The following is a 26781-nucleotide window of genomic DNA, read 5'->3' as shown; positions in this document are numbered from 1 at the left end:
ACCACACATGCTTTATATCAATCCATACACAAGTTACTGAGTAACAGAAAAGTTTAGGTGAGTATCCATCAAATTTAACGCAAGATGAGCATTTAGGAGAACATTGCTGGTCAGCAAAACATCAGTAGTTGAAAAGCAGTAAAACTGACAGGCAATGTTACTTACATTATATTTTTTTTATGGTAATGAGACTCTAAAACAAGAAAATAAATAGAATAAAACATAAGGAAATGAGCAGTAAGTTACTTCCCTTCTAAGATTTAAAAAAATCCCTGAAGAATCAGAAGATGTATCTTCTAAAAAAAAATACGCAAAAAATGCAGCAGCACACAATGCTTTTAATTCTAAAATTCTTTAACAGTTAAATCTTAGAAAAATCCTATTTGTAGATATTTGTTTCTAAAGATTAGATTTAAAATGTTTTTGAATAGTTAACAGTCACGAGTTGCTGAAAATACACTGCTTTGTTACAGTGAAATTTTAAATACATGCAATTCACCTGTATTGTACAGATATTCTGAGGTAACAGTCTATAAAGTCTGGTAATTTGTTTTTGAAGACATTGTGACACATGTGGCTTTAAAAGTTTGCAATTATTTTAGAAATCCTTTATGTTTAATTCAGGCAAGTCTTTCATAGGAAGAAGTATTAATACTCAGAATGTAATTAGGATAGTCATTGTCACTTAGCATTTTTGCCAAAGCTTTTGGGTTTATTCTTAAAAAAAAAAGTATTGTATTTGAAAGTAAATTGAGAGAAATTTTGACATCTCTTGAAACTATATTCAATGAACAATGTACCACAATCCAGGACCAGAGCTCCTGGCCAAGGTTCTGAGGATGTACTTGAGAATGGAGGCAGATGTCAGCTTCAGGAACTAAATAAACCTATAACCCTGCCACATGCCTCTGACCCTTGGTCTAACAAAAATCAGAGAGAAGAATAGAGTAGCCAAGCTGCACAGCTTGCTTTCTCTTAGCGAAGCCCTTTTCACTAGGGAATGAGTGCTTCCACCGGCCCCAATTCCAAAGTTTGTGAGCATAAGGATGCATCAGTCCGCTGACAGAGAGTCAAGTAGCAGCCACAGCAAACAAATGCATGGGAAATTAATTTGGCCAGAAAGAAGCCCAGGACCTCCGGATACACGTGCCATATGCATGGAAGACCAAGCAAATGGCTTTTTATCTCCCACAAGGATAAAGAGACTCCTCCCTTATATCTGGGCTGTAAACAGCTGCTTATTCCCCCAAATCACCTGTGTTCCTTCCTGTTCAAGGCCTTACCAACAAGACAAGAGATGCACATATCATAACCAAGAAACTCATCCACAATGAGATTCCCCATAAACAATTTATACCAAGATGTTCCATTACTTCCATGTGTAAACACTGGATTCCCATGCAGCCTCCTACTTGTAAGGTACACCCCTACTGCTTCGGGGTTATCTTAGGAGGCTGCTGAGGAACTGGACAAAAAAGGATCGCACCTTGCAGGCTTGTAGTTGTTTGAACTCATGCTCCTTCCCACAAGTTCCCAATTTTCACCAAACTTCCAGAAAACTTCCAGAAAAGTCAAGCACTCTCAGCCAGCCACAGTCAACCAACAAGCTAAAAAATATATATATAGTTCCAGAAGAGACAGACTGAACAAGCCTCATTTCCACAGAAAACTGGGTGGAGGGGTAAAGATAACCCATAGATGGAAGACATCCTGCTAAAGCACACAGAGCCAGTTTTGTTCATGCTCATGACCTCTTCCATTGACCCCCCAAGTTCACTGCTACCTGCACCTGTACTAACTTGTTCCCTTCCAAGTGGGCAGCAAAGCGTCTGCAGCAGGTTAGCCTGACCCCAACTCCTGTGTCAGCTGCGGAGGGAACATGCTTTTACTGCACACTTTTTGTTCTACAGAAGCAAGATTCTGGCACTACTTGGGGGTCGTTTCAATGTCAGCAAGGGAGGTGGGGACTGGGGCAGTGGTTTTGAGCTTTGGGGTGGGAGGGAGTTCTTTGTTTGCTTTTTGGGGGTTTGGTTGGGTTTTTGTTTGAGTTTTTTTGTCTTGTTTTTTTCAATAGGAAGGTGACCAATTCAATGACAGCCAATTTAGAACAAAGGCTTTTGATCTCAGTTCAGGATAAAACCTTGAAGTGCTTTGCAGGTCATTTCTTCAGCAAAACAATTACAATACAGCAGTCGAAAAGTGCCTCAGCTTTACAGTAAGACTACCACCTGAGAGGGGAGCACGTGCAGGAAGGAAACCTCAAAATCAGTATTTTGTATCTGTGCGTGGCCCCAGGTACATGAACCGAAAGCTGCATCACAGAATTAAGTTTCTATACTAACAGATCGGAATATTTCACATAGTTTGGTTTACGCCTTGGTTCTGCTGAACCCTGCAGTTTTGAGTGAAAGTTTCTTTTAAACTCCCCTAAAATGCTAAGAAGGGAAAAAAATATCCCTATTTTACCCCAAAACTAAATAACTATAAAGAAACAGCATGGATTGCATTGTGCCTGCTGCTGCTTTGCCCGCTCCAACACGAGGGCACATCACCTTTATAGCCAACCCAATGGCAAAGCAGTCAGCTAAGTTTTCACAAAAAAACAAACACTGATGGAGAAATTCTTGGCTTGCTGCATGCCCACTGGCACACATCAGATAGTTTTATATTATGACTACACCAGTAATGGAAGGCTTTGGTATCTGCCAAGTCAAATCCAACCCTATATTTAATATTAAAACCTTATTTTGTCGCATGAACAAAAATAAACCTTTTGAAACCCAAGGTCATATATTACACGCTGTTCTTTGGGTTAAAACTCTTTTATCTGTTCAGCAAATCAGCTCAGCAGAACAGACCACATGGCAGCGCTGCACATACGGTGAAGGAGCCCGGCTTGCTCCTTTAATGAGGTAAGAGTTTCACTGATCATGATATTTAGTTCCAGCAAACGAATCCAAAGCAATAGAGGCCCCTTTATTTACAGAGCCATGCTTCCAGGCCCCCCAAGCCCCCCACGCTCTGGCAGGCCCTCTCCTGAAGCCACACACAGAGAACTGAAAAGCTGCTCCCCTCTGCAGCAGAGTACCCAGGGCGTTTTTCACATCAAATAACCCAGCTTAAGAGGATCAAAAGCCAAACTAGCCCTTTGCTCTGAAAACCAGAGGCTTTTCAGTTTAAATCAAAGCTATTCGCCAAAGCATTTTCATTCTCACTTTTGCAAGGAGCAAGAGAGGGTTGGCTTCACTGCAGTGCAAAATGGCTATATTTCTGAAATTCTGCTTTTGAAAGCTACACAGCTCTGGACAAGGAGCAGAGTGTACTAGGTGTTTATTTTTTGAGAGTTCAAATGTATATGAATATAAATGTATTAAGTGAACCAATCCCTGAAAATGGGAGTTTACGTAGGGAAATGCTGGCCCTTCACTATGATTATTTCAGCCAGGGAGCAACAAGAAAGCTCCTTCAGGGTATTTGGGGATAGTTAGGACTGCACTTTCAGAAGTCAGCTCCACTCCTAGCAGGTCTCTTCTGGGAAGCAAGGGCAGGCTCACAGGACTCTGGACTGACTTGTCCCAGCTTCAGCTTTCAGCTCCATCACAGCTACTTTTGTGAAGCCACCTAAGATGCCTTTTGCTTCAGCTCCCTAATTGCATTTCCTGACATCGTCTACAGAGACAAAGCTTCCTGCTCTGCCACTGGTGAGCCACTCATACCGTTTTGAAGGCTACAAAAATACAGTACCACTACATTCTTAAGCCTGACATCAGGAAGAGCTGCTGTTATTTCCATCAGTAAGCAGTTTTAATTCTACCACCACCCACAAGAAAAAAAAAAAGCCACAGTAATTGTCAACCTATAGCTTTCAGTACTCCAGTTAAGCCTATCAGGATATTTTAGAAGTTTGAGAAGGTGGTTAAACCAAGCTGATGGGCAGTGTCCACCACTGCTCAACGAGACCAAAGTACTTCAAGGCCCAACTCTCACTAGTGTTTTAAGACTGCACAGCTAGTAACCATCCCAGAAGATGTTTCTATTAGCTAGCGAAGCATGCTAATAAGCTGGCTTTGACGGTTGGACTTGATGATCCTAGAGGTCTTTTCCAACCTTAGTAATTTTATGATTCTATGAAGATATTACTGCAGCAACACAGGGAACTGGTGTAACAAAAAGCAGCAGGGTACTCAGTGACCCACTTCACAGGTCCTACCTGAGAAAAATCAAGATGTACACCATTTCCCTTTCACTGCCCACATCTGCTTACAAACAAGCAACACAAGGGGTGGTTTCCTGTCTAAACCCAAGGCTTCCAGGCTGTTACAGTCATTGAGTTGAACACCTTAGTGCCTCCATCTCCCAGGAAGGACACCAGGGAAGAGCTGATGTGCCCCAAACAAGATTACACAGAGAGTCAGTCTTCTGAATTCAAGCTCCAGGTGTGTTACACAATGTCTTCCTACTATAGGCAAAGGAATCACTGATTCCATAGCTATGGGGGTGGAGAAAAAAAAAAAAAAAAAAAAAGAGAGAGAAAATAAAGTGACCCTACCTAGTGCTTCCAGCATCTTGCCTAACTGGAAACGGTTGGGTTTAGTGCAGCTGTCAAACAATATAGCAGTCTCATTTGAGAGCCCTGACGGCATGCTGGGATGCTGCTGTGAAGCAATTTCTTAACAAGTACAGCAACCCCTCTACATGAAAGACTTAAAAAGTATCCAGAAAATTTAGTTTGGCCAAAACCAACCTGCTTACTCACATATTCTCCAGGATTGTCTCCTGGCATTGAAAAAAAAAATCAATTTTAAAGAAAAAAATGTAAAAATACCTGAGAGAAGCAGGGGGTAGATATCTTCACTTCAGATGGTTATCTCTTCAGAGTGCTTGACAGGAAATTCCATGAGCTTTTGCCCTCCCAAACCTGCATGCAGAGTCTTACTGGACTCCTTTCTAACTTGATTTAAGATAAAGCTTCATGCATAAGGAGGGCAAATGCAAAAAGAACACATACTCAAAGACTTCTGCATACCAAATCAAGGTTGGAAAGCGAGTGACACATGGTACTCGAGACATCAGTCTGTGGCTATGCCCAAAGCTGTTGCTTAGAGCTTGCTCTTGCAGTACATCATATCAAATGTGTAAGCCACCAACAAAATAGAAAACCTTTCTAGAAACAGCAACTTAAATTGTTTTTAGAAAATTATTCCAACATCTAAATCCAAACAGATGCAGAGGTACTCACCCTGCACTTATTTGGAGGCAGGTTTCTCGGCTTTCCAAAATACTCATGTAGGATCTGCTTAGAAAACTTACATTGAGATAGATCTGAGTAAAATTTGTGAATTAATTTGTGCCGGCCAGTATGAAAACAGAACTGTGCTTCACTGAGCTACCATTCAGCCAGTTAAGTGCTGTTAGGGTGCAGAAGGGGAAGAGGAGACTTCAGTTTAAGTTCCACTCACACATACACAACACTGATTTTACACATCTTACTATTCAGCTTCCTCAAAAATTCAGCTGGTGACAATCTTGCCACTGAAGCCTGGAGGTTCACAGTTCAGATTTTGTTTTTAAAAAAATTGTTTCTGTAAATAATGTTGATACAACAGATAAACTGATTTTTCCTCTAAACCTTCTGACTACAGAGTCAACTCAACCTTACTCCTAACTCTGCAGACACATACAGTAAGGGCTTCCAGCAGCTTTAGACACAAGCAGTATGGGAATTGTGTGCATTTTGTAGACTTGACAGACCGGCCACTTTTTAGACACCTAAATCTGTCAGCCATGTGAGAAGCACTTGCACACAAGTGTTGATAAAATGTGTTCACACCAGAGTTGCCTCCACCACATGAGGAAAGGCTGCATGCTGGGTTTGTTCAGCATTTATAAAAGAGGGCTAAAGGAAGTGGGGAGATCTTATTGCTTGACTACCTATTGGGAGGGCAAAGGGAAGACAGAGCCAGACCTTCCTCAGAGATGCACAGCAAAATGGCAAAGGTCAATTCCAGTTACATGTATCTGGAAATCTTTTTCACATGAGAGCGGTCAAACCCTGGAACACGATCCAGGAAGGCTCTGAAGCTGGCCCTCTGAGCAGGCGTCAACTAGAAACCTTGGAGGTCCTTTCCAACCCAAGTGATCCTATGAAGCATCATGGCCAAAAACACAGGTATGAACTTTCATTACTGGTACCCTGTGTCCAAAACCGAGCTGGCAGGACCCACAGCTGATAATCCACGAACACGAGTTAAACTCATTTTGACAGAAATAGTTACTATACTCTGCCCAGAGACATGGGGAACAGCTCCGGAATGACGTTCTCTCCAGCCTCGTGTGTTAAAGTAAACCACCATCAGTTTTCAGGTCACTTTAAAGTGTTGCGCTGCAAGTTAAGGCAATTTAGGGGTTGCTTCTTTGAGGTTCAGCTGTCCATGCCATGAAAGTAGTAGCATCTGGAAGAATGACAGGATCCCGCTTAGCTGCTGGAGATTAATCCTTTTGAGATCTAGGGGCTTTGGAAGCGTTATCGTCTCATTCCGGAGAGCACCAACACACAGTCATATACATAAGGATAGTGCGTGTAGATTAAGGGCACAAGGCTGTAACGGCCCTGTCCGTGCCAAAGGGATCTCTCCGCTTCATTATTAACTCTAAATCAAGGAACTTCAGAATACTCTTAAAGTCCTAAAACAGAATGTGGGTGACCTAAGTCTGAATCCCTTGTCTACTACAAACTTCCCATCCTCCTCAACAAGTTACTTAGGAATTTGATTCCCAGATGTAAAATAATGATATTTCCCTGCTTCAAAGAGTAATGTGACACTCGTTGTATAGGAAATGCTTATATACTCCATCTATCAAGGTCACAAAAGCTGGGAAATTAACTCCACATTCTGCACAGCATGGGCAAATACTGAGCATAGGAAATTACTAAAACAACAAAATATGAATCAGGAGGCTGCATGGGATGCGTCACACTACCCCAGCAAACAATGTCCATGAGGGCAGTTTACTTATTTTCTCTGGTTTATGGTGCACGGATGTAGCTATACCAGCAGGTGATGGTTTGATCTCCTGTTACAGTCATAGCTAAACTGACATGACCAAACCATTTCATCTTCATGATTTCCAAAACGTATTTAAAAAGAAAACAAACCAAACCTATGCAGAATCAAGTGACTAGAGGACTCACCATGCTTTTCAGCTTGAGGGCTCACACATTTCTCCATGGAGCCACCCAGGCTTCCCATCTCATGGCCAGCAGAACCCATCCCAACCCAGCTGAGGTGCCTCCGAGAGCAGGTTCTCAGCCACCACTTGTGGCACGTTGCTAGCACTGCAAGTGAGGCTGTGCTTCTTGGCACTGCAGGGAAAGTGCAAACAGCCTTGCTGCAATGGCCCGAGGAAGTTGCAGCAGAGTTGCATCATCCTAATGCCCACTGAAAGAACCTGGAAAGAACAGCTAGGAGTACAATAAGGATTTACTACTGCATTCACACAATAAGGGGCAGGGAACTAGAGAAGAAGAAAACTTACTGAGATACGTACTTTAACATTTTACTTAAGCTATTTAATGCTGCACTTCAGAGCTACTTATCCTTCACTTCTACAAGGTCCAGCAGAACAGTGCTTTCACTTGGCCTGAGCTGGAGGTGATTCTGCAAACACAGCATGCAGTCACTGCACTATACAGTGTACTAAAAAAGACAACCTTTCCTCTGCACGCAGATCCCATTTCATGTTGCAATGGAATCCTTAGCTCTGATGCGCTGGTCTTTGCGTAGCAGGGAATGGTAATGCATCTCCAAAACTCCACCTAAGGGCTCAGCTGCAACCTCACCAGGCATGAGAATATAAGCAAAGGGCCAGTTCTAGCCAGCACGGCTGGGAAGGACGGTATTGCTGCGCTTGGTGAGCAGCTGGGAAAAGGGCACCGACTTTCCTTGTGGTGTCTGCTGGCTCCTTCCTAGCTCCTACTGTGGAAAGTTCTGCAGCTGCTGGGAGGAACCCATTCGCATAACAAAAGCGGCTTACAAAAGCAGTATGGGAGGGTGGAAAGAAAAAGAGAAAAATCCACAGCCAGAAGCTACACTGACAGCTACAATTAATTTTCATTATTGCTTAAAAATCTCAGGTGAGGATCTGGGCTCCAAGATGTTATACAGAATAAAAACACCAGTGTCTCCCACTACCTTCCTGCTGGCTAAAGAACATAGGTTAAAAAAAAAATCATGCAAGAAAACTTTAGTACACCCTCTAGGACATTTTTAGGACTCTGAAAAAATTAAGTTCTCAGCTGTCCAATAAATGAACTCAAGGCATAACAGGTATTTAGGAGCTTTTAGGAGCCTGAACTTTAGGCACCCAAGTATCCTCCTGGACCTGGGATTCAACCCCTGATGTTTCACTTCATTAGCTGTGGAAATCAAGAGAATGCTTCCCTACTTGCTGAGCGGTTACATAGCCTCATTTTATTGTAAAGGGCGCACTCAAAAACATACCAATGAGCACCATAACAGATCTTAACCAACTAAACAGGCAGGGAAAAGCCCTTGGAGTTTGAGCCATAATTCCAGGGAAAAGAAAGCACCAGACTGCTGGTGAAAGATTTCCAAAAGGGAAACATGAGACAGTTGCAGTGAAAAGTCTACTACATGTATTTTTCTTCTAATCTGCCTTTATGTGTTAAGCTTCTCCTGCAAGACTAGGGTTCCTTTGAAGCGCTGGAAACTTCCAGAGATAGGAATCATAGGCTGATATTTTTTATCTATAGAAATAAATACCTGTCTTGTGAATGTTATATGGACTCCACCCATTGTATGACAAAACCTGAAAGGATAAAATAAATCTTGGCTTCTTTAAATCAAACAAAAGAGGAAAGAAAGCATAATTCGTCTCCTTCATTTCAGCAGGTCCAGGATCAGCCCTAAAGATTTTAATAGCAGCAAAATAGTTCTGCTTCTCAGCCAAACCACTTCAGTTATGGAAACTGCAAAATGGCTCAGTTCCTCTTACAAACAGGAATAAAGCTGGGAGAGAGATGTCAACTTGCACCACAGTTCAGTACTGCTTACTTTTTAGTGCAGTAAGCAGAAACACGCTCCTCACGTTCCTGATTACTTTAGGAGGAATAAGCTATCCAGCAAAACACAAGAGTTCAGTGTACAGCTCATCCCAACCGCTCTGTTACCGACAATCCCCCATCCATCTCTGAACACTAAATTCTTTGCTTTTCTGCTTAATGTTACTCTTCTGGGTAAAAAAGAATTCAAGGCCCAGAGACACATTATTTTTGTGTAATAAAGTTATACATATGGATTCAACTTAGCTAGGAAATGTCAACTTAAGGCTTGTCTTCATGAGGAAATTTACTGTAACTAGTCTACCAGTATAATTATATTGCTGTAGTTCTACTGGTAAAATTCCCCTGTTGAGCCTTATTCATAACAAGAGCTGCCTTTATGGTTTATTTTTGTCAACTATGCCAAAAAAGGCCCCTGCTCCAGGAAGGCCACAACAATTCACAGGAGAGGAGGGAAAGGAGCTATGCCAGTGCAACTGGAACGGTAGAAAGAACAACAGTATAGAAATGGCAGTATTTTGCTGTGCTAATGAATTATTTGCTACAAAACAATTTAAATGCTGTAAGAAAACTATGCTGTACATCAGATATCGTTGCAGTTAGGTACGTGCCATGTTTATACCACATTTCATAGATTTGGTCAAGTTGCTCAAGTCGGACTCAGCTCTGCATCAGCCCTTCCATGTGCTTCCTTTTGTCTTGCCTTCTCCCCAGCTGCTGCAGTGCATTTCCCAGGCGGACACTCTTTCCCCAGTTCCCTTACAGAAGGATGCCTTGCAGCCCAGCAACTGCCGGGGCCCCTTGGACAGAGCATTGACCCTCCAAAACAAATGGGTGTTAAAGACCAACCCCTCTGGTTTACAGTTTGCATCATCAGGGACAAGGGATAGCTGCAAAGCAAACAGCACTCTTTGCAAAAGGGATTTTAAAACAATTGCCCTTCACTTCGGCAGTGCAAGAATGCTGGGCTAGACGAACAATGAGCCATCTGTGCACTCTTCCCTCCTTCCCTTGTCTCTACCCTCTGGGCTTAAATCAGAGCTCCCCAAGAATGGCTGGGTCCCCCTTCACCTCCGCCCACCCTGTTTACATCCTGCAAAAAACAGTTTTCTGGCCTTTTCTTTTCTTTTTGTTCTCAAGAACCCTTGCAAAGATCTTCCTTCAAACCTCAGCCCTTTGTCAGGTGGTATCCCATCTACCCAGCTTTGTCAACTGATCAAAAAAAATGCCTCCCACCCAACGATCCGCTCCTTGTTTACCATCCCTGGAGGCAGAGTGGCACCCAGGAGCCCTAGCCACCCCTTTATCCAAGGAAGGGAATACCATCTGAATGGGAGACCACCAGCAGCCCTCTTTTGTTAGCCTGGTGTCACTGCCTACTGGGACTCGATTCAAAACTGAGATGACAGTAGAGAGGCAGTCGAGTTTGGTAATCACAACAGAGTTTCCATCTTAGGAGAGAGAAATAGCAACAGCTCAAATTTTCAAATAAAAGTGGTAATTTTATTACCAATGGTAATTTGTGGTTACCAGTTGTAGCCACTGTCCCACCAAGAAACACAGCCTACTCTAGTACTAGTCAGGAAGGCATATTCCCAATGCTAAATCTGCGTTGAGGCAAAAAAAAGGGGATTAGGTCTGAATAACAGCATTCAGATGCATCTCTTCAAACTTTCATTTTGTTAGTATCATTATTCCAGCAAGCAAAGGGATAAAAAAGTCAGCCCTCCTTTGATCTCACAGCCAGAATGGCCACACAGCTCAAAGAATGCTTCTACCTTCATGTCCCACTGAAAAAAAAGCTCACTATCTTTTAATTATTGCTTTTTAGAACATCCTAAACAGATCTTTATCAAATAAAACAATTTTTCACTAGAAGACCCAACTTTGATCCCCAGTCACTCCTCTTCCCAGCAGGCTGAACTTGCTGGGAGAACAGAGCCTGCAAGCTCTCCCACGTCATTCAGCTCTAATCCAGCTGGGAGATGAGATGGTCTCGGGCCAACTCTCCTCTCATATGCCAAGATCATAAATGTCAAAGTTCTGCTGACAAATAAAAATCATCCAGTTTGAATACCATGCCCCTTCCTCTGCATGGCAGCAAGAGGCTTATCTCACTGGGATGCATGTGCAGATGCGCTATTGAACAGGATGCCGGACTTGCCTTCAGTAACACTCAGCTATAAACCCACTTCCAATCTTTTTCCTTTTTATTGAAAACAGTCCTTCTTGTAAATTCAACTACTGTGCTGTAAATGTTAAACGAATTTCCTTCAATGCTTCAAAAAAAGATTTCCAAATCTAGCAGAGTTCAAGCGTGCTCTTGTCCCACAACCTCCGCACGCAAACACAGATACACCACAGCATAATGCAGACTTCTCTCTGTAGGTGGCCTACATCTTTCGTATTATTAATGGTGCTAACTACCTCCAACAAATGACATTTGGACGCCAAGTGCACTTTGCCTGGGAGGAAGAAAAAAAGATTTCCCCATGGTGACCATAGCTTCAAGGGAGGTCTGCCTCCAGCAGAGAACACAAGTCTTAGCCCTGGTGCATTGCCTCAGTCGTCAGAGGGACACTGTCAATGGGGCGCGTAAATAGGCATGACACTTGGTTTAACTGGTTTTTTGCCTGGGAAGTAGGAAATCGAACCTTACATGATCACAGTTGTGCTTCTTTAAAACATCTCCACAATTTTTGAACTCATTGGTCAAATTCAACCAAGACCTTCAAAGGAAGAGTTATCTCCAAAACACCATATTTCTGCAAAGTAGGTATAAACAGCCAGGCAGAATAGGATCTGTAGGTGCTGCCAGTAAGCAAGTTTCAGTGGAAGCACAGCTATATTTCTAGACACCAGAGAATCCTCACAGGAGAAAGCTGTTACAAGTACCCTAATCTTGAGAAAAGCTCAGTCCAAATCATGTCTTTATAGACACACGCACACAAAAAAAAAATCAACCACAAGGCAAGTCCATTAAAAAACAGATCTTATTGCCCCTTGCAGCTAAACTACTCTCTTCAAATTTGATGGATTCTCAAACAAGCTATCATTAAAAGGAAATACCTTTTTTTGTCACAGAAGCCCCCAATTCTGTGTCCTCTCCCTTCCCACACTGTCATGAGCCTTCCTCTCTGCCTCAACAGAAAGACAAACTGGAAGAATAAGCATTTCATTTGGGATCAACCTCTGATAGACAAACAAGAGACCTAGGAAGAAAAAGGAAGTCTAGAGTATGGTGCCCATCTTGGACTCTTCCTCCTCCAAGTCCTATCTCTTGTACCTCTATCCTAAACTGATGCTTACCAATGTCCTCTTCCACATCATTCCCTTTAGCTGGGGCAGATGCTCCACCTCCAGCAACAGTACACAGAAGAAACATTTCTTCAGTGCCTGGGCCTGAAGTTCAGTTCCCACAGATGAAGCCGTGGCAACACAAAGCAGGAAGATATGGAGACCTGGAAGAAGCTCCTCAGGATGACTGTCAACCTCCAGAATTCCATTGCTGAGGTGGCTGTTCCCCACAGCCAACCCACCACAGTCACAGCTCATCAAAGGTCTGACCCAGGAGCACAACCACTATTTTCTGATCCTCAGCCTGAGGATACGACCCCAAAACTCAATCTCACTTCCCCATTCCATGTGCTTAAGCAGCTACCACACAGCTAGCCCTGACACAGCAGGTATCCTTTAACTTCAGAGCTAATAGCCTAGTGAAACAAAATTGGGATGAGGAAGGGAGGGTTTACACATCTATGCTATTATTTAAGAAAGTCCTCAGGTCCCTCTGTGTGAGGTATGCTTCAACACTACATTTGAAAGAAACTAGATACCATGAAATATAGAAGAAAACCTTGGGTTTTTAATAATTTTCCTTGAATCCAGGCTCAACTCCTAAACTACATTGATTTGATCTTTCATCTCTTCAAGGTAGATATGCTGAACTCTACAAAAGTTGTTTCAAATTCTTACCTGAAATATGGATCCACAACTACCACTATCCCTCTCTAATCTACTGCCTTCCCAAAGGCCCTTTATTTTATTCATTTTCATGAAAACAAAGAGGGGCAGAGTCAGTCTCCACCGCTTTAAAAGCGTTCACTGTCACCTTGGAGTTTGGTGTAATATTTCAGCAGTGCTTTAGGCATGTGGTTTATAAAGCACTTAGGGACCCATTAAATACCAAAATTTAAGGCTAAAGGCTGGCAAGCTGAGGGCAGTGAGCTTTTAAATTTATGAAAGGCTACAGAACTAAGAGGCCACTAAAGTGACAGCTGTCAGCACCACTCCATCCTACATTCATGCAGGCTCAAAGGAGAAGCCAGCACGCACTCAGAAGAGTGCACTCGTTCCAACTTTCAGGCTATTTTCTAAATACTCTTTTCAAATTCCTTTCATACTCGGAAAAAGCCTTCCAGAAAACATCCACCCCTCTGCAAGCCTTGCATTTGTTACCTGATCCAGTCTTGCGCTCTTTTTAGTTCCTCCCAGCTCTAACAAGCATCCTTGCCCTTTTACAAGTTAAGGTCATTCAGAGGATCTATACAAGCCAGCAGAACACAAGCTGGAGTAGAGATCTTGAAAGGCTCATGCTTACCCTCACCTTTAATAGGGAGGCACCACCCACAGAGACAACACTTATCCCGGCATGCACCGCTCCCTCCCAATCCAAATGGTAAGTAGCGAAAATCAAAAGGACCACAGCAAGTTGGAACCTGTTGTCTCTGCGGGTGGTACCCTGCATCTGTACTGGAGATGAAGGCAGCTGTAATCTCTTTGGTTTTATGCAAATGGGATGCTGCGTTTTGGTAGCCGGGGAGCGGGGTGGGGGGAGTGGGGCCTCAGAGGGAACAAAAACAAAACAAAAAAACCCCAAAACACAAACCAAAACCATCCCACCACCCTTGTCAATATGAAGTTTATGTAGAGCAGGAAACCCAATTATTGGAATTTGCATAAAAAGCTAAACGTCAAAACACAGTTGGCATGTTTCTTCTCAGGATGTGGGAAGGCCACAAAAACAAATCTTATCTCTTAACCTAGCCGTAATTTAAGCTTTGCTTTCTATTGTGGCTCTGAAATACAACCCTGCAATTTTAATACAAATGACTATTCAAGGTTTTCAGGAATTCTATTGCATGATGGTTGTCCACCCACTTTTCCACACACTTTTTGAACTGTTAACAAAAAGGGTGAGCACTCAAACTACAAGAACAGTTAACTGGAGATTCAGCCTTGGCCTTACAGCAAACAGGAGACAGAAGTCAGACTGGTGCAAACCCACATCACTTCCTAGCTCTCTGGACAGCCCCACAAACCCCTGCACCAGCAAAACTCAGAGCTGGAGCACACCGTAGCACTGCAGTAGCTGAAGCTGGCATTGCCACTGATGGAGTCCGAGTCCAGCTGCACTTGCTGACACCACCTTCCTCAGGCACCTATTCTCCATGTAGGCAGAAGTCACCATCAAACCTGTAAACTGCAGGAAGGATCAGGTGCCTGTGCCCTGGCCAGGCTGACAGTCTAGCATTGGAGCATGAATCTGCAATTGCCAGCTGAGGCACCTCATGGGGACATGCTCCTCGCTGCTGGCTTTGCGGTGGGGCAGTAGCTGTCAGCAAGGGGTGGAAAAGGGGGGCAGGACCTGTCTCCTCTCTCTCAGCTGCCCAGGCCAGACACTCCCTGCCAGCATGCTCACATGCTACACGTGCACTCATTGCTGCAGTACACAATCTTTCTTTCAGAACAAGAACAGTCCCAAAAAAGGCTCTGCTCTAACCCTGCTGAGTAGATTCAAGAAGTTACATGTCAGTTTTGATTTTAAAGTAGATGGAAAAAGTTAAAACCAGTGAATAACTTGCAAAAATGTCCCGGAAGGATTTCTGCTGCCACTCAAGTTGTGCAACATGCTTGACTGGAGAGACATATTTCCATGCAAGCAGCTTGGCGTGAAATCCCACTGAAAGGCCTGTGGTTCCCTAACGCTGTCATGATGTCATGATTTAGGATTTTTAGAGCAATCAGCCCAGCACAGCTGGTGTCATGGTTGCCATTATACCATGAAACACTGAGTAGTTTTAAATGAAAAAGGTTTCCCTGTTTGAAATTCTTAGATTTCTTCCATCTTATTCTGTGGACTCTTAAAACCAGCCCAGCTCTGTAAGCAGAGTATAGCTGATATTTAAGCAGAGCAGGAAATAGTGCTGCTTTAACTGAAAATAAATCTGTCAACAAGAAGGCACAGGGAGAGCTCCACTTCAGGCTTTTCAGGTTCTTATTAAAATATATAAATTAAAGTCAACATTTTCACGTTACTTGCTACATCTGTTTGCTATTCCATTATAAATATATAGGGGACTCCAATTCAGCACTGTTCACTCAAAAAAAAAAAAAATCAAAAAGTCTTTTCCACTTAATACTGCATTATAATTGGTCTAGATTGTACTGTATTACCAGAAGAGGTCCACAAGAAATAAGCTATACATCACCCAAAGTCAAGCTGGGAGATTAAAAAGACCTGTGGCAGTGTACTATCCTTCTCTTTCTAAAGGATAAAGGACAGCAAGGTTATGAAAGCACACCCCTATTGTAGGAACCTTGCTGACTGTTGCAAGCAGGTCCCGTTCTCCACTCTTGGCAGAGAGAGCTGGGAAACCAAAAAACCCCACAAACTAAAGCCCATCTCCAGAGGCCAGGGCAGCTGAGTAGAGTTCAGTGCCAAAAGAGCTTTAAAGGAAATCTTCCAAAGATGTAAACAACTCCTGTCACCCTGCACTCGTGCCAACCACCCCACAGTACACTTTACCTAGGATAGCAGAGTCCCAAACTCCTTCAAGCAATAGACCGATACCCATTTTCTTAAACGACGGCTTTATTAAATTCCCTGCCAGAGAACAAGAGCCTCCCAAGTGCATAGAAAAACCACTACATTGCTGCAGTGTGCAGCCAGTGCCAGTCTGCCAATGTGCAGTTCACATGGCAGTCGCCTCCCAGGTGATAACTTCAGGATCAGTTTTAAGAGATGTGTAGGTTCTGACAGCTTTACCATACACATAATTGTATATTAAGACTATTTGCCATAAAGGCAGAGCCAGCCTTCTCGGCAGCACACAGTATTAAGTTTTATAGCTCCAACAACAAGGCCAAAATAAAGGTGATGTACTGCAGACAGCTGAACATCTCAGGGCGAGTGACACAGGGACCCTCACTGTGGAGCTGGGAACACTGTTCCAGCCACACAGAGAGCAAGTACCCAGGGCACAGAAATCACTTTGATGGGTCTGAGCAGGCCTGTGCTCAAGAGGTTGCCGCCAATGTACGCAAAGCAGCACAGCAGCAAGGGCTCTCTGTTTGCTTGCAGTGCCCAGCTGTAGTGGGCTCCAGCAGCGCGGTGCCAGGGACAGCTGAGGCACGCCAGCTCCCTAAGCCTCCTCCCAGGCTCGCGTACACGCAGGGCGTGCAGGGACTTCGGACCTCCCACAGCACGGCAGTGACTTTGCTCTGGCTTTGCTCAGCAGGCCTTGGAAATCGCCTGCAGCCTATGTCTAGGGATGGGGTTTTAATTCCTTTGCCCTGTAACCAGCAAAAGGCACATTCCACTATGTCAATCCAAATTTCCAGACCAAACCATACAACAGTAGGAAGAGTTAGGAGGTCTTGTGCCAGGAAGTTAAAGTTATGACATTCTAACTGCGTGATTACTTTCGCTCCTCCCCCAAGCCTTCCACTACAGAAGAACAACAGGTTTTTGTCTAGCAGATATTTTGGGGGGACTGAAGACAGAGCATGTGCCAGGGCTAAGAAGGCTGTGCCCTTACATAATTTGTTTCTTCATTCATAAAAACACATCACCCTTCATGTATCCAGCTGAGACCCTGATGTGCATCCCTACTCTCACCTGAAACCATCAGGAAAGAATCCGAGCAAAGAGAATAGCCTCACCACAGGAAAGCCTCAGGCTGACAAGTCACCGAAGGGAGTAAGTCAGCACAAAACTTACACCCTCCAACATTAAATGCCAGCAAAAGGAGGTGGGCAACATAGATCACCTGTCATTTTGGCAGCCTCAAGTTTTCAGTGGCAAAGATAAAAATCTCACGATCTGAGAACAAAGGCACCACTAGAAGGCCTGCATGTCCATGGTAGGGTCTCTTGTGGAAGGAAGGAAAGGAAGCCTTTAACTTATTTCTTTCACTTGCCCTACCTTTCCCCTAACCCAGCAACTAATACTGGGGTTTGTTGCTAGTAGAGGTGTTGGTTAAATGTCCCAGGCAGAAATCTGTGACACTAGGGTCCTTTATAAACTCCAGTCTTGAGACTTGTGTTCTGAAAAACAGCTCTATAACCACAAACAGGGAAAAAAAAAAAAACAACAGGAGAATCTGCCTTGAGGGCATGGGTAAAGTGAAAGAAACTGCCTGACGGCTGCTGTTACAAGAGAAGTACCTGGGTGAAAAAAAAATGGTGGCTGAATCTTAACTACGACAAACAAGAGAGGCAAAACTTGGGTGAACAAATCCAGGCCTTTGCTGCACCATTCATCGAGGACATTTACCCTGCAACTATGAAACAGCGCAAAGGCAGTTTCACTGAACAGCAACAGCAGAAACCTTCTGCCATTTCTGGCTGGTTTAAAGGCCACATTCACAGCTCTGGGATCACGACAGCTTGGCTACTGCTACTCGCTTCAACTGGAGTTAAGGAGCAAGGTCAGTAAAAGACAAGAATAAGGTTAGATCATGCTGCTTGCCTGGTCTAACACAAAATGCCTGCTAAAGACCATCCATACCAGCAAGCTAAGATAATAATTTAATCATAGGAGAGAAGACAGTCAAACAATTATAATTTTATGCTTCTGTTACACAGATTGGCACTTTATACAGCAGCCACTGGGGTGGCAGTCAGCTGACAGCAGCACTGCTGTGCCAGCAATAGGAAAAATGCCCTTACAGCAGTTTTCCAGTGAAAGGCATTTAACAGGCACAGGGAGGGGTCAGGATTTAAGCACATGGCCATAACAGACTACCAAAATTGAAAAACACAACAAGACGTTCAATTAAAAGAAGTTTCGCTACCAGTTAAAAAAAATCACTCAACTTTTAACACTAGCAAGGAAATATATTGCATTCAAAGTCTGCAGAAGGGAACACAGTAACTCTTCTACATCCAAGAACAGGCATACGTCACCCCTTGTGAGACCCTGGCTATGGTATTCTCAGCAGAAAGCCAGCTGTTCAAATAAGAACAGCAGGACAGGCTTTTACTTACACTCCCCCAAATGCAATGCAAAACACAAGACGCAGAATTTAAATGACACTTACTCATGTACTCTGTTGTCTCCATATAAGTCACTTAACCCAAAGCTGACGTAGTGCCAGTGCTCAGGAACATTCAGCACTGGGTTTCCGAGGTTTCTGTACATGCTAACGTAGTCCAGAGGATCAGGTCCCCCCAGCCTGCATTAAAAACAGAAAGATTCTTAAGTAAGTTAGTTTATCCAAGACAAATGGGAAGTCTCCACAGGTGCTACAAGGGGGCTGCACAAAGACCTGGTTTAAAAAATACCTAGCAACAAAAATGAAATTAGCATGGTCAAGTTACCTCTTTAAAAAAACAAAAACAAAACCAAAAAAAACACGGTTGGTTTAAGCCCAGAAAGCTTCAAGCACAGGAAGGCAAAGTGCATGTGTGCCACATACTACAATGGAAAACTGTACTAGTGAAAGAGCAATAGCTGTATCTGCATTGCAAGCTCTTAATTCAGTCCAGAGGCACATATTCAATTAAAAATAAACAAAAATCTGACGCTATACCTCAAAGCATCATGTGAAATGGCTAAGTTTTGAGGAGAGTAATCCATACTTCTGAGCATAAAGATGACAGTTAAAATAGCAGAGGAGAAAATCATTGATTCAGAAGAATTAGTACCAGAACTTGAAAAACATACTAGCTGCATTAATCAAGAATGAGTAAAAAGCACCACTGCAGCCTCTGCTTCAACACTAGAATGGGTTCCTTAGAAGAATATTACTCAAAAGTCAATGCAGCACAGACAGACTACATTAAGCAGCGATCACCAAAACCTGCAGCCACCCTTCCCATTACAAGGCACAAAGAAGCAAGGCTGGTGTGCCAGCAGTGCGAGCACAGCACACCCCTCCTGCCACTCGCCATCACATCTGCCCAGACAGAGGCAGATCAACTCCCCACTGAAGGAAGAAATGCGCTAGACTGTTTTGCTAGCTGTTTTCCCTGTCAACCATAAAACACAAAGGTAGAAGCAAGCAAGAAAAGACAAGATATCAAACCGCCTACCACAAGTATTTACAGAATAGAATGAGGAGCTGTTTAACTATTTCCTGCCTCAAATTCACTTTTTCTTCAAGTCAAATTGCTCCAAACAAGAAAATCCAAACTAAGATGAACCCCTTCATTCCGATCACTTACTACACACCAGTTCACCTCATCTGCATCGTCTGTTCAGACCCTGACTCTATCACCTGCAGGCTGCAGGGCATGCCTGTGCATCCCCTCGATAGCCCTGGATGTTTGTGTATCATCATCACACACACCACAACCACTGCAGAAAAAGTGTTTGAGCAAATCAGTTTTGTTCCCTGATTAAAGAACTGCTGCCTTATATCAAACACTAGCAGGCTTGTCAAAAAATACTTTCTTAGCATCTACTGTGACAGTAGATGCTGTGACGACATCAGTAGACTGTGACAACAACCTGCTCGTAAGCCTCTCGTAGCACCATCCACTACCACTGCTCCAAGCCTCCTGGAAGTGTTTGTGCTTCACATGTGGAGTTCTGTACCTTGCTTTACCAAGGAAGCTCTGGGATGATCAAACAGCAAAGCTTAATTGCAACTATCCCACTTAAGGCCAGCACCCTTCTCAGAGTCCCATCTAGCAGCACAGAGGAAATGCTGGCAACCATTTCAATACTCATGCATGAGTGTAACCAGGCTTCTGGTAGTAAAGCCAGAGTTACACCCACCAGCTTCAGAAAGCAGGCAATCAGCGCAGAAGACAATTAACCCTGAGCTTGCACAATTACTCCTAGGTCACATTCACCGAGTACAGCAAGTACTTGAGGTTGTACCTGAGTACCTTGAGGTTATAATTTAGAAGAGATCCTTGAGACAACAGGGTTTTTCAGAGCTGGAATAGCTGGCATTACAGAACAGAGATGCTAAAAAGTCACTTTGCAGTTTTGCACCAGCCTCGCCACAGAGCTGTGGCACTCGGTCACCTCCACAGGAGACTCTCCAGAGTAGTCACTGTGGCTGGACAGATGGATCTAACCCTCGCTGGTAGTTCATCAGCCTGGCAGGAAGCTAGCACCCAGTCAAGCTGACATGCAGAGTGTCTGTAAGATGGTGCTTTCCAGGGTGAGTTCTGGGGAGAGTTAACGCACGTAGGGACTCCCTGAGTTTATCATCTGCAGGGAAGATGGTGCCAGGCAGGGCCACAAGAGCAGGTTTCCTTTTGTTTCCAGAAGGCGCCTACATACTCTGTGCAGATTTCTAGTGACAGTGTTACAGTATTTGAAATCCTCTGCCCACCTCCTGCTGCCCAACCTTACCAAGTCTGTACAAAGTAATGTATTGGCTGTTGTATTAAAAGGCCTGTGGCTCTCTCTGTGAGTGTGCTGTGCTGCCTGCTTCACCCTGCTGCAGGCAAAAAAAGCAAAGCAAGGTTATCTAATGAGTGGCTTTCCCTAGGACAGCTTCCCTCCTAAGTCACATAAGGCCACCACAGTGACTCCAGGCCAGCTCCAGCTTCCCAGTGGGTCAGTCAAGGATGCAGCCCAAGATACAAGGGTGGGACAGAGGGGGTGGGCATCACACCCCCCATAACAGCACTGAGGTCCAGTGGCAAGGGCTAAGTCAGAACTACGCAGCCTTCTCATGACAAGCGGCATCTTTATGGTGTAAAAGGCAAACTGGTGAGCAAATGTGGGGGACGTGTATTAGACCCTGGGATGGAGCAGTTTGATCCACAACAGCAGCCTGGGAAAACCCATTCTTGAAGTCTAGTGATAGATTGAAACACTTGGGAAAAAACAAGTCCCCTCAACGCACCACACTCTCACCTGACTTTCCATTCCTCCTCAGCAGCACCAGGTTACTGGAGGCCAAGATCTCTGCCGTAGATACGCATTCAGGTGGCTACGTTCACAGCACAGCACTGATGCCCCGGCCAGCACTCAGGCGCCCCACGACAGTAGCTCCTGGATCTGTGATAGTCACTCACCCCCAAGGAGTGGCAGTGAACAGCAGCAGCCATGCAAAATTATTCAAAGTTAACAGACTGGGAAGACTCCAGAGTGAGTGAGGTCAATACACTGACCGGCAAACCAGTGTGGGAGATTAGCAAGTGGTTGGAGCAGATGTGTAGGATTTGCAATGCAGGGAAAACACCTCCATCTGCTAAGCAACAATCATCTCCCACACACAAAAAACCTGCTTCCAAACTGGGTTTAATAATGCTTTAGATGTCAAACGATGCATGCTGGAACACTGCTGACACAGGTCCTTTGACACTGACAACACACCAGACAAACCCTTAGACTGCCCTTTTTCAGGGCAGGAACCGCTCCACCAGCATGCTCCTCCCCAGGGCTACTCAAATGCATTTGCCAGGTCTGATGCACTCAGCAAGCAAGTCCTGCCTAGACTACACCAGGAGAGCCAGACACCTCTCCCTTGCTCCTGCTGGCAACCCCACACTTCTCTCCAAAGGCCAAGCCCCTGGGGACCTGCAGCTATGCCAGGAGGCAGCTGCAGCAACACAGCACCAGCCACCTTGCGGGAGCTGAGCTCTGCCTAACCCAGAGCAGGCCCTGCCAGAGTTCGCTACCCACTGGTTACACACCGCATGACAATCCAGACCAACCATCTTCATTCCCTGAGAAATTTGGTAGACTTGGAAGGGAGTCCGACAAAAAGCCTGCAGCAGCGACTAATTAAATTTTGAAAAATCCACATCCAGGCCATATACCTATCCCAGAAACTGCTGCAACGGCAGGAGCATCCAGCACTAGCTTTAAACCAGCTACCTGGAGCACAGCTAGTAACGTACCTATGGCAATAACACTCAGCAAAAGCTAGTCAGCACAGATATTTATCCAGTTTCGGTGGCAGGTTTCACTGCTACGATAACTAGTCAAGAGCCGCTAATGCCTGCTGCGGTACATCCTCCCGCCCACAGCCGCTGTTGCAGGGTTTGACCTTGTATCACAATCTACATATCAGTACCCGCGTTCACACAAAGAGCTGGAAGCGTTGGAGGATTTTATTAGGAAGAGCCCAACTTCAAAGCCAGAGGTACAGTACAAATTTGTTACATTCTCTATTCATGGAGCTCATTCAGGAGCAAGAAGAGAAGCCTCAGGGGAAACACGGTATTTGCATCTGCACCAAGTCTTCTTTTGACTGATGTTAAGAGTGCTCTGAAGTCTCCGTGGAGGGAGAAGCCCTAAGTGGGCAGAGGAAACAGCTCCACAATGGGGAAAAAAAATTGGAAAATTCCCAATCCATTCACCATGAAAAGACCTTAGTGGATTCTTTGTAGTTGCTTCCCAGCAGCTGACAACAGGCCTGCTTTTCACAGCTACCTTTTGACAACCCTCCAGAAGCAGTCCGTGATCCCCATGCAGCTGCAGACCAGTGCACCAGTTTTCCAGTATGTGGCCTAAGTTCAAGACAGGTGATGAAAAACCAACAGTCCAGTCCAAATTCTGCATATTCCAAAACATATCACAAAGCAAGGAAAGCACAAATTTGCTTTTTTACTAGCAACTTTATGCATCAAGATATGTCACTTCGAGATATTCAATCACATTTTAAAAATAAAAGCAGATACTAGATATTAACTGAAAGAAACTCCTTCTCAGCACCTGGTCTTTATAAATACACCCAGGAAGTTTTCCAAGAAATTCTGATTGTGATCACAAGCTTTCTCCCAAGATATGCAAATACCGTTTTAAAAAAAGACTAGTTTCATTAAATAATCCACGTGGCTAAACCCCTCTATTTAATAGGTATGCAATTCTGGAGATTCTCCAACATCACAAAGTACAGATTTGCTCTGCTGTGCAAGCTGAAGAATACAACTTCAGCTCCCTGAACAAAAAAGATTGCTGTTAACCATAGAGAAACTGATACGTATAATTAAAAGCTGATTAGTGTTACAATATTTCTCCTAAGGCAGGGAACTTTTTTCAGCAATTTCCTCTTCTAATCTAAACCAACTAATAGCTGGCAGCCCAGGCAGAGGCGGACAGACTAGCAGAGAGCAAGCAGTGGCAGAAGTCTCTACCAGACTTAAAACCAAGCTCCAAGTTTCACCTAGAAAAGTTAGAGAAAGTACCTGTAGCATCCATGCAGGCTCCACCTTGCACAGGAATTTCCTGCAGAGGACAGCAGTAAGAAGCTCACCTCTGATTTCTACGAGCGAAGCTCTTGGCTCTCGCTGCAGGCTGAGCTGACAGTCAGAAGAACCACTAAATAGAAAATGCCAGGATAAACAGGCCTTCAAATTACTTCTTACCTGCAACTGGCCGCCACTGCCAATAGCAGTTTTTCTGGTGTTTGAGATCTAATTGCAGTGAAGCCCCAATCAACCCCTTAAGCAAGCAAGAAGCAAGGTTTCTTCCCAGACAAGGGACGAATGCTTCCCATTCTTCATTACAGACCTAAATCTCCCTCCATCCCACACAAATCTTGCATCACTCTAGTCCATATTTTTTTAAGCTGTTGACAGAAAATAAGTGCTTACTCCCAAATCAAGGTGACTGGAAACTCATCAAGCTTGAATACCTAAGATTAGCAATAGACGTAAAAACCAGACTGATCAGACCACCACCAAAGTACTGCAGTACTAACCCACACAGATGATTAAGAAATTGTTGGTATTTTAAGGTCTCAGATTTGCAACATCTTATCTTAGCCCACTGTGTCGACCAAAAGGCCCTAAGCAATAAGGGCTAACAGACATACTTGTTGCTAGAAATGCATAAAAAAACAATACCTCTTCAGAAGACAAGAGCAATAGCTTGGCTGTCCGATCAGAACACAGGTAGGATGTTATTCTGCTGTTGCTCAGGACTCAACCAGATAAAGGCATACAGGTTAAAACGAACCATAAATAAAAAAGCTGAGCATTTACTAAACCTATTCCAAGCACTGGAGTAGGGACTGGCCAATGACAGGTCCAGCAAACACTTGGGGGTGACCTGATCACATTCCTCAGGCCCAGAAGAGGGGGATTAGCAGCAAAGCAACAGTAAAAAGCAAAAGGAACTCCTCTTCGCACAGGGCTAGACGCTAGACACTTATCTCGACAGCTAAATATCCAAGTACTTCCTTCATGCCACTCTCCCACATAAACAACTGCTGTTACTGGTGTCAGACACTGTGTCAGCAGAGATGGTAAGCAGCAGATTCACAGTCTGCAACAACACATGGCTATGCAAGGGCAAGAGAAACTGGCTCTGCCTCATGGATTTTACAGGTGCATGCACAACATGCACCCAGATCAGAGGCTGGAACGCGGGGTGACCCTGGTCAGTGCTGGCCACGCTTGAACCCCAAGTTCCAGGCCAGAAGACTGAGCTTGTACCTCCTGTCCATGCTCCCACGCTCCGTGGGAACCCTTCCACTGAGTAACACACACTCCCTTTTCCCATGACCTGCCCCAGCCAAGGCCCTCACCAGCCATCCTTCACTCAGGGAAGCTCCAAATCACCCCAGAAACCCCAGTACATCCCCCATCTTCAGTGCACCCCCCGACCCCTCCTCCTGTTCCCAGTGCATCCTCCCTAGGAAACCTTCCCAAACACACCTCCCAGGCACACAATTGCATCCCCAATGCCTCCTCCCCCAGACCCACCGCACACCCCCAAACGTCCCACATTTCACCCCAAACTCGGCACACAACCCCCAGTCCCCTGCGTCTTGCTTCAACCCTCCCCAGCCCCGCTGTTTCCCTCTGCTCTGCCCCATGTGGTGTCCCCAGCCCTGCCGCGGCCCCCAAGCTCCCCCTATCCCCTCCCTCGATACCCTACTCCCCCCAAAGCCTCTCCAACCCCACACAAGGCCCGCAGCCTCACTGCTCCCCCTCAGTACCACAGCCTCACTTGCTCCCTTACAGCTCCACACAAGGCCCCCGGCCCCACCGCTCCTCCCCAGCCCCATACAAAGCCCCCGGCCCCACTGCTATACCTCAGCCCCACCGCTCCCCCCCCCAGCCCCACATAAGGCCCCCGGCCCCCTCCAGGCCATAGACTCGGCCGCCTCACCAGTACTTGAGGATGGCGGTGACCTGGAGCGGGTTGGGCTGGTCGGGGTAGAGGCGGCGGCACTCGCCGTAGATACCGTGCAGCCCAGGCGGGAAGAGCGACGGGAAGGAGCCGGAGCCGGACCCTGAGCCTGAACCCGGCCCGCCCGCGGGGGGACCCCCGCCAGGCCGCACGCCCTCCATGTCCCGGCGGCGGGGACGGCGCGGCGGAGGCGGCTAGTCCCGTCGCAGCCCGCTAAGCTCGGCTCGGCTGGGCCCGACTCCGCTCCCGGCCCGGCCCAAGCGGCGCTGCCCGTCGCGGCGCTGCGGGAGGAGGGGGCGGGCCCCGTTGCCCGGGCGACGCTGAGTGACACAGCGGCTCCAACAATGACGACGCGCGGCGCGGAGAGCGGCCGCGCCTCTTCCCCCCACCCCCTCCGCTCCCGCCTTCCACGCCGCGCCGCGAGCGCGCCCTCTAGCGGCGGCGGCGGCACACCGCGTGGAGCGCGGCCCCATGGGCCGCTGAGGGGAGCGCAGGGTAGGGTGGGGCGGGGCGGGGCGGGGCGCCGGGGGTCCCAAGGGCGGACCTGGGGGCGGGGGGGCAGGAGGTCACCGGCACCCGGGCGGGCCTGAGGGCAGAGGAGGGGTCTCCGTAGTACAGTCCTGGGGCGGCTTCAGGCCCCGGCCACCTCGAGTCTTGAGGCTCAAGCCTGCCCCAGTAATCCCTAAGATGCGAGTCTGGAAATGGCAGCGCTCCGGGAGCTGTTTCTGAGGGACTTTGTCCGGGACGGAGGGCTGGGTGTGCGGGTTAGCGCTCCGCTCTGTGCCCATCATAACCCCGCGGTTCTGAGGAACCACGGCTGCGCCTTACTGCCTTTACTGCTGCTGCTCTTACGTCTTTTGTTACTTCTATCTTATACCTCCTCTGATCCTCACAGTGCCTTTATTCTCCCCATGCACCCTTATGTATTTGTAGGTATCTCGGAGGCAGCTGTGAAGCAATGAAAACTGGGTGAAGTTCAAGGGCTGCCCGATGGAGGATCTTAACCCACGTACTAAGCACACCAAAGATCTGGCTCATTCCTGAGTCACAACTATATCTGTGGTTGTGCAAAGCCTTGCGCGTATGAGTGAGCTGGTGTGTGTTCAGTAGCCCTATCTATCTTTGCTAGAGCGGTGTCCTGCTTTTTAATGAGCACACAGGAAAAAAATGAGCTATAGAGTGCTAGGAGGATAGGATGAGTCCTCCTGCTTATTGCATTTCTCATTTAAATAGCTGAGAGTTTATTCTAAAATCAATATTCAACATACACCTTTTAGGAGATCACATATAGCCAAGAAGCTGGCAAGCAGACAAGCAAATGACTGTCCACCAAGTAAGGTGAGCAGTTGGTGTTCTTGTGAATCAC

The 26781-nt window shown here is 45.6% G+C and overlaps 1 protein-coding gene across 2 annotated transcripts in view; it reads right to left on the bottom strand.

Moving 5' to 3' along the window:
* SUFU (SUFU negative regulator of hedgehog signaling) overlaps positions 1-25729 on the bottom strand; it is a 98467-nt gene extending 72738 nt beyond the window's left edge. For both annotated transcript variants that reach the window (XM_075108159.1, XM_075108161.1), the window contains exons 1-2: positions 25395-25729; positions 18406-18540 (exon numbers count right to left, since the gene is read on the bottom strand). In XM_075108159.1, the coding sequence (XP_074964260.1) occupies positions 18406-18540; positions 25395-25576 (317 nt within the window). In that variant the 5' untranslated portion in view covers positions 25577-25729. The remainder of the gene's footprint in view (positions 1-18405; positions 18541-25394) is intronic.
* Between the last annotated feature and the right edge of the window lie 1052 nt (positions 25730-26781).

Source organism: Phalacrocorax aristotelis, chromosome 12 (genome assembly GCF_949628215.1).
Source record: "Phalacrocorax aristotelis chromosome 12, bGulAri2.1, whole genome shotgun sequence".
NCBI classification, from domain to species: domain Eukaryota; kingdom Metazoa; phylum Chordata; class Aves; order Suliformes; family Phalacrocoracidae; genus Phalacrocorax; species Phalacrocorax aristotelis.
Note: the sequence above shows the minus strand (reverse complement) of the source record. Positions and strands in the feature narration are given on the sequence as shown.